Genomic DNA, 8,688 nt, shown 5'->3' with positions numbered 1-8,688 from the left:
TATGAAATTTTTTTAAAATTATAATGAATATGGTTAGATTAAAATAAGAAAGTCAGTATAAAAATTAAAAATCTTTTTGAATTTTTTACAACAAAAAAAAAAACAAATTTTTAAAATTATAAACGTTTTGTCAAATATAATATTTAAAGCTCAATTTTTTTTTTTTTTCAATTAAACTTAATTATTTTTAATTAATTAGAAATAAATATATATATAAGGATTATTGTATTAAATGTTTAAGACTTTATATCATAACAAAAATATTTTATCGTAATTTTCGAAAAACACCTAAGAGGACATCAAAATTTCATCTTCTATAAATTGCTCATATAATTTTTTCAAAAATTATGCCATCTAAATAAAACAAAAATATAGGTCTTCAATGAATATTCCTCACGATTATTATTTTTTGAGTGACAAAAAAAAAAAAAGCGAATAATATGCAACCAAACATTCATCCCAAATTATAATATAACATGATATAATATAATAATAGTATTATATATTTGTATACATGGATGTGATGTATGATGGTTACTTATTATAAAATGTGCTGTTATTCTGAACCATGCCAAAAAAAAAAAAAAAAAACAGATGATTAATTTCAATCAATAATAACATAAATTGAAGTTGTGTTTAATAATTTTAATCGTAAGACTATTTAATTGTTATAAATACATTTAATGAAAATAAATATTAATTATTCTACAACATAAACTGAATCCACAAACAGTAAGTAGTAATAAATGTAAAATACAATGTAAATTACTATCTAAAACTAAGCATATTTATTATTAATAAACATATTTAATTTACATATATTATTAATTTCAGTGTAGAATATTCAAAAGTTGCAATAGATCTATAACCAAATACTTGTGAAAAATTGCCTTATGCAATATTACTTAACAAAGACCAAATAAGAAATAATAATTATTGGTCATAATTTAGTCTGTGATAATTTGGTTGATTGGAATACGGTTTAAAAACTGCTGACCAATTCCTTTGAATGCGGTAGCGAAAACTGCTTCGACAGCCGGTTGTAGTTCATTGAGTAATTCTTTCCAATTCTCATTTAAGAATACATTCATGTTATCTCCTATTGAATTGATTAAATAAAAAAAATATAATAATATTAGTTATCAAATTAAATGTCATTACCTTAAGTCAATTGAATGAAACATTAACTAAATATTGTCTTCAGTTTTAATGTTAAAACAAAAAGTGGGTTAATTTTAAATTTTATATTTTCTTTTGCGTAAATCAAATTTATTTCTAATTTTATGCGATCAAAATTGTTCAATTTCAAATACGTTATTCTATACCGTTTTTATAATACGTAGTAAGTTATTCTTGAAAATTCTGTATCTTTCAGCAAGAATAAAAAAAAATGGATTTTATACTATGTCTTATAGATTTGCATAAATATTTAATCTTAATTATCTTTTACTGAATATCATATCAAAGAACAAAACATTAAATTTAGCCAAGAATTTAAAATGAAACAAAATTCGACATAAAATACAACATAATAATAATCCAAAACAGTGATATAATATGATAATTAAATATTAATTGTAATAAACATTCAGGAATATAGCGAACAACATTTTAATTATTATTACCAAGGCTAGAAACATTATGCGCTAAAAAATATTCAAATATGCGCATTCATATGCGATAAAAACATTATAATATGTAATTTATTGAATAAAATATAATTTACATAAATTAGGTACATGGGAAAATAAATTTAAATTAAATTAAAAAAATAATAAACGCTGCACACTTAAAGTATGTATTGTTGTAACTTCCTGCCATACAAATGTATAACTTAAGTGTATTAATTTTAACTGTATAGCTTAATTGTTGCTTAAACTATTGAATATTCATCAAACTTTTAGTCTTCTTTAGTATTAATTTAAAAAGACTAATAATGAACTGTTTACATATTGATACAATAAAAATGTTTTGAAAATTTTGAAAAAAATAAATTCTGGCCAATTGGCGATCACTATTTTTGATTTCTTAGTAAAACAAAGATTATAACATCATTGTTTAGTGTTTCTGGAGCAATAATAAATTAGCCATTGATAAGTTTATTTATTTGTTCAGACGATATAAAATTTAGAATTTTGGGCATCATGTATATAATATTTTTTGTTGAACAAAATTGTAACAAAAAAACTGTTACGTTAAGTATATGAAATATGCATAAAAAAGTTCTTAAACCTAAAATATGCAAATTCTTACAAAAAATGTCGAAACATGAAAAATTATGCAACAAAAATGTTTAGTATTGAAATCTGTGTATTTTGAATCAAATTTTTATCAAACCAGAATTTCAATAGGAACTTTCTAAACAGACATGCAAAATCTTAAAACTCCGAGCCTTGGTTATTACTATAATATGCTCAGTGGCGTATCTAGGGAGGGTTAGGAAGTTTTAACCTCCCCAACAAAAATTTTAAGTGTATGTATATTGTCTATTGATTATAATAAAAACACACAAAATTCAAAAAAAAAATTTAACGTTACATTTATTATAATCCCCCTCAAAAAAAAATTCTGGGTACGCCACTGAATATGCTACATATTACTAATATAAAACAATAATGTAATACACAAATCTCTGTTAATATAATATTTTCTGTATGAGAATACGGTATCCTTTCACACAAATAAAACTATATATATATATATAAATATATATGTATACATATGTTTTTAATAATAAAAAACCATATAGTACGCGTGTGACTCATTTAATTAAAATTAAATAAAAATTAAATGACTGATTCTCAAAAATCACATTGTTCGCGTGAGACCGAATAACCCCATACTAATAATTAGTAACTCATTTAATTAAAAATAAGTAAAAGATGAAATGACTAACCGATTTCTAGAAAATCATATTGTACACGTGTGAACGTATAATCTTTAATAATTAATGACTCAAGTAATTAAAAATAAGAAATCACTATACACACGAGCGTCACACAAGGGGTCGACTTCAGGTTTAAACACAATCAACCAGTCTATACAAGAGCCCAGGATCGATCGATACCGATATTCAGAAGTTTCCAGCCATCTAGTATAAATGCCTGGCTTATGTCAGTCATCGTTATAAATTATACTTTCATTGATAAAATTTCTAAGTGTTTAATAAATAACCAATAATACTGTAAAGTTTTTGAGTTGTCTTTGAACTTATCCCACTTTCGAAGACAAAGTTTTTAATATTTTTGTGGCACTGTCAAGTAACTGGCGGCACGTTACATTACTAATGTTAATTTTTTTATTTTAAATATAATCTAAGTATATCTATAAATTTAAACGATGTATTATAAAACGTTTTCAAATTAAATTTATATTGAGTAATTTGTGTCTAGATTTATTACAATTATAATATTATTACAATTACTATATAGTAAATACTATTTATAGAAATATAAACATTTTTATTTCTAGGAAGTATCTCACACTATTTTAAAATGAATACCATTCGAAAATTGAACACAATATAAACTTACCTAAAGCCTTGTCACCATTGAACAGATTATCCAATTTGAAATTTAATTTTGAAGCTATGAATTTCAATGAAAAATCATCGATTTCTAAATATTCCATTCCGTTCTTAACGATAGGTTTCATAATTAGAGTACCATATACTTTTGACATATCTAAGAAAAATCCAACATATTTATAATTACGTATATAATAATCCATACATTGAAATTTCATATAAGTGAATAAAACAATAGTTTATTTTGTTGTTACCTACCCAAAATAATTTTGCATTTTCCTTTTCCTACAATTGGAAGAACAAGAACTTTTCCTGTTATTTCATAATTTCCTTGCAGAACTATTGATTGTTTAGGTAATGCCTCAATATATAATATGTATTTTTTTGAATCGTACCTACAATTGTTTATTGAAAATTAGTTTGTGTATCTATATTTATTGATAATATATAATCTCACTTAATTTTATCTATCGTCAACATCTTTAGATTCATTATATCTAAATCTTTAAAATTCAACTTAATACTAACTGGCCCAGAACCTTGGTCAATTTTGAGTTCTGTGATTCGTAATGGATCCATTGGAATTATACCTAAACTCGGAACGCCTAAAAAAATTACATGTAAATATTATTATTTATTGTTCACTACATAAAAATAAATATATTATAAAAATGAGAGACCGTGTGTAAGTATTTTTGCTTTTACCTTTAACCAAATGAGGAATAGCGCTTTGAAGTCCATCCTTTAAACATTCGTTAAGATTAGGATCACTCTTTTTGCATTGTTTAAACCCTTTTGCTGTAACAATGTATAAATACATAAATTAACAGTATGTCGAATTAAAATGAAAATCAATATTTTTCATATTTTTATTGTTTTGATCTAGACTATGCAAATTAAAAAACATAATTAAAACTAATAATTATTGTAGTTAATAATAACATTTTTTTCATTTGTATTTATTTAATTATTGTAATATATTACAAACGAACAAAGAACGCAAAACTAAAAAATTGTTTATTAAAACCGGGGTTATAAAAATTGGAAGACTAGTTAAGTCTTTAAATTAGATTAGGCCCTTAAATTGCCCTGTTAAGCCAATAAATACAAATAAAAAATAAAATAGTACTTTAAAAAAGACAAAACATAATTCTTAAGCATAAAATATAATACTAAAAATAATGCATTTAACATATACTGAAAGATAAATTGTAATAAATTTTATATTAATTTACGAGATATGGTTAGTTGAACCTGACAAAATTAACATGCGGTAAAACAAATTTCATAAATAAGACAATACACTAAAACGTGGAATGGATAAAATTTTCGAAAATTGTCTCTAAAGACCTCAGCTTTTAGGTTTTGCGCATCCATTTGCCAATTTATGAGCTTAGTTAGAAATATTAACCTACCAAGGATTACACTACTTCCTGAAAAATTAAAATTATTATAGTATTATCAGCTGAATAGCGAAACCGAACAAAACTACAAGCACACGCAAACGATAAAGAATTCATTGACTATTCCTGATTTATTGAAAACATGGAACTACAGATGACAGATAAATAATTTAAGTTTAGGAGCTGCTCATGAATCGACACCATTCATTAAAATAGCACCGTAACTCCGCAACAAATTTTGTTTCGAAACCGTAACAACACACAATATTTTTTTTATTTTTTTTTTGATACCTTATTTTGCAAAAGATATTTTTAAAATTATAATAATTAGTGAAAAGAATTGCATGTAATGTAATCAATGAAAACCTTTTACTTATTCATATCTGTCTATTTCATTTTTATTATATATTTTATTTTATTCTATATAAATTCAAAATTATATTTTGCTCACGTTTAACTATCCAAATTTTACTTTTATTAAAAGAATTTATTCCAATGTAATAATCTTTCTACATAGCTAATATATTTTATGGTAAAAATTGCAATATTAGGATATGTTAATATCAAAAATTCACCAAATTTAGCAATTCAAAATTCACCAATATTTAATGAAAAGATTTACAATTATTTATCATCTTCTTCAATGTTGATTATTTTTTAGCCCAAACTCCGGGTGAAAATGTTGTGTAGCTTTTTATGTATGTATTCTCTAAATAATTCGGTATTCTTAGAATACTTAAATAATACTTAAACTTATTTTAAACTTAATTTAATACTTAAACTTATTTTAAACTTAATTAAATACTTAAATTATTTTTCACTAACTATACATTTTTTTATTTAGCTAAACAAAATATTAATATCACTGTTCATATTTATATTGAATGTATATTTATTTTTTTAATATTTTTTAAAATGTATAATTACCGATCAGTGTCATTTTGTTGAGTCACATATCACGATATTCACAGAACTAAACAAAAATAGACATGGGAAATGATTGATACATAATACTGATTATTTATGTCTTTAAAGATGTAATAGTTTGATTTCAACATGGTATTACACTGATCACGTGTATTAGATATTTAAAACAATTTTAGGTCATAAGGACTTTTGGTTTTAAAAATATGGATCTACGGTGCGTTTATTTTTTCGACCGTGCGGAAATTCATTGCATGTAGAGCTACGGATTTAGAAAATATTTTTGCTCATGTATTCTTAAATTTAGTCTCATTCAGCATTGTCTATATTTACATGACAACTTTGGAGCAGATTACAAGACACATTAGTTTATTCACACACATTCCCTATGACAAGAAGATTAAATAAAAGTTCTCAGAAGTAGCATCTACTTTGTCTATATTACAGATATCGTTAAACTTCACAAGATAAGAAAGATTATTATCATTTTTAATTTTTCGTACGAAATCTTAAAATAAAATGAGGATTTGAATATAATGTCCAGGACGTTATAAATACATTGAATGGCATTTTTTTTTTGGCAGCAAAATGGGCCCCGTTAAGAATCCTTGAAGGAGACCTATGAATTCTTAACAAATGTTATTCTAAAAATTACATTATTATTTACATATATCAAAAGATCATACAATATTTGAAAAGAATATATTAGTAATCCACTTAATTAAATGCACCTTGAAGGAAAACATTAAGTGATACATAATCTAATTAAATTACATTTATGAATAATATAAATATAATTAATAAACATTTAAAATTATGTATTTTATTCGAGCTCTTCATTAATTGTTATAACCATTTATTTATAAATATCTTAAAGTTTTATAATAATTGATTTCGGATTACAATGGAAAATGAATTTAAAATAAAAATGGACCTACGTTATTATAATATTATTTGTATTAGTTGTATCATGATTTGTATTTACACTATTTACCCAATATCATTATAACTCTCATAAATGATAATGAAATATGTAGCGCATGACTTCGAAATAATTTCTCATTTCAAATTTCATACTTTTTTTATTAAACCCTTAATAATTATAAATATTTTTAAAATGTATCATATATCAAATCAAAATAAAAACTTATTGTAAAAAAGTTTTAATTGTTCAAATGTTTTGAAAATTTAACCTTATTATTATATGAAATATTTACTTCTAATATTTTTTAATTCCATTTTGTAACAATACATTTTTATTTTAATTTTAAATTTTATTTTCTCTTTACGAAAAAAAATAAATAAATAAAATGTAAATTATAACAAAGTACCATATCTATTATTTTGTTTATTTCCTAATTTATTTTATATTTACTCTATACAAAGAAAAAATAAGAAAATAAGTATAATTTAGCATTTTAAAAAATATGGGTTCTATTATATTATATTAAACAGATTTTGCACTTACGCAACTTTGATGAAGGTGCTCCATACACAATCGCAACAACAACGCATACAAGACAGAAGACAATGTTTACAATATCAGCAGTCATTTTATACGATTTTATCGAGAAACAAAGGTTTGATTGAGTCTTAGTATATTAAATCACAACTAAAACATCAACTCCAGCAAACTTCAAACTCTACACAGTTTGACTATGGTTCCGTGTTTTTTAAAAGATCAAACCACTAATGACATGTTCTCTACAGCATAGCTTTTAAATACTACATATTATCTCCCTACTACTTTATTTTGACTAAATATAAAAAAACAAAAAAAAATTATAATAACTTAAAAACTCGTTTATTTGGTATTCAACATTAATTTTTTATGAAAAAAGTGAGTAAATTTTATTTGATTAGATTTATAATTAGTTTTTATTCCTATATACTTATCACATTAAATGAAAAAGATGGTAGGGTAGTAAGATAATATTTTATTAATTATTTAATTTGAAATGAAATTCAATATCTTAATAATTATGTTAATATACAAAATAATATTTACTTCATGATACTACATCAAGTTCATAAAGTCTTAATATTTCATTTTTCTTAATTTAAAAGTAGACGAACGTAAGTGAATAAAATATAAAAAATATTATTCGATAAAATAGAAGTACTTAAAGTAATTATAACTAACTTAAACTACTTAGTAATTAAAAAAATGTAAGAGATTAAGTAACAGTTGTTATTCGATTGCACTTCTATAAACGCGTATTTTGCATAAATTCTTCAATTTATAAATGTGATCATATGTATATAAAGAAAAAAAATGAGACATATCCAAGGTTACAGGTGTGGTGTTATGATGTGAAGAAAGAAAATACTCGACTGATAATACTAGCCAACGAAGTATAATAATCATGTATATTTTCATAGCATTTTATATGTTTACTGAAATAGATCTAATAATAGTTCCAAACACACATCATAATTATATTATAATTGTTATTTTTTTCAAATATAAACTACATGGGATCATAACAAGAAAATAACTCATTAACGAACAATGATAATATTATGCTTATTATTTAATATTATACTGTATACTTTAAAAAATAAAAATATTTGACCCAAAACTGTTTTAATTACAAATAATGAAAATTTAATCGGTAATCGGATTAAATTAAATTCATTAAGAGAAGCAAGTACTTCTGGTATTTTAGGAACAAACAAATAATTTAAAATGCAAGTTGAGATGGGTGCGTTGGTGCGAAATTTTTTCAAGCACATATTACAGATAAATTCACAAGGTAAATTATTGTAATCTACAAAATTGACTAAAACATTCCATTGACTATTGACAATAGGTTTTCTTAGATTCTTAACTTC

The 8,688-nt window shown here is 23.3% G+C and overlaps 1 protein-coding gene across 2 annotated transcripts; it reads right to left on the bottom strand.

Annotated features, from left to right (window-relative positions):
* Nucleotides 1-773: 773 nt before the first annotated feature.
* Nucleotides 774-7,560, bottom strand: LOC112682327 (protein takeout-like). Of its 2 annotated transcripts, XM_025552878.1 has the most exons (7): nt 7,322-7,350; nt 5,857-5,902; nt 4,232-4,324; nt 3,984-4,131; nt 3,785-3,921; nt 3,534-3,683; nt 774-1,099 (listed from the first exon to the last, which is right to left on the bottom strand). In XM_025552878.1, the coding sequence occupies exons 2-7, from the start codon at nt 5,867-5,869 to the stop codon at nt 948-950; spliced, it is 693 nt and encodes a 230-aa protein (XP_025408663.1). In that variant the 5' UTR covers nt 5,870-5,902; nt 7,322-7,350; the 3' UTR covers nt 774-947. The 2 variants fall into 2 exon arrangements, with proteins under 2 accessions (XP_025408663.1, XP_025408661.1); XM_025552876.1 differs by lacking the exon at nt 5,857-5,902 and having other exon boundaries at nt 7,322-7,560.
* Nucleotides 7,561-8,688: the final 1,128 nt, after the last annotated feature.

Source organism: Sipha flava, unplaced genomic scaffold, assembly GCF_003268045.1.
Source record: "Sipha flava isolate LNK unplaced genomic scaffold, YSA_version1 202_pilon_pilon, whole genome shotgun sequence".
In the NCBI taxonomy this organism is placed as follows: Eukaryota; Metazoa; Arthropoda; class Insecta; order Hemiptera; family Aphididae; genus Sipha; species Sipha flava.
The sequence above is the reverse complement of the archived record's forward strand: the minus strand, read 5'-3'. Positions and strand labels throughout refer to the sequence as shown.

Coding starts and splice junctions, on each gene's coding strand:
- LOC112682327 (XM_025552876.1), bottom strand. CDS start 7,406: ATGACTGCTGATATTGTAAACATTGTCTTCTGTCTTGTATGCGTTGTT. Junction 4,325..7,321: donor AGCACCTTCATCAAAGTTGC/GTAAGTGCAAAA, acceptor ACATTGTTACAG/CAAAAGGGTTTAAACAATGC. Junction 3,684..3,784: donor AAAATGCAAAATTATTTTGG/GTAGGTAACAAC, acceptor GATTTTTCTTAG/ATATGTCAAAAGTATATGGT.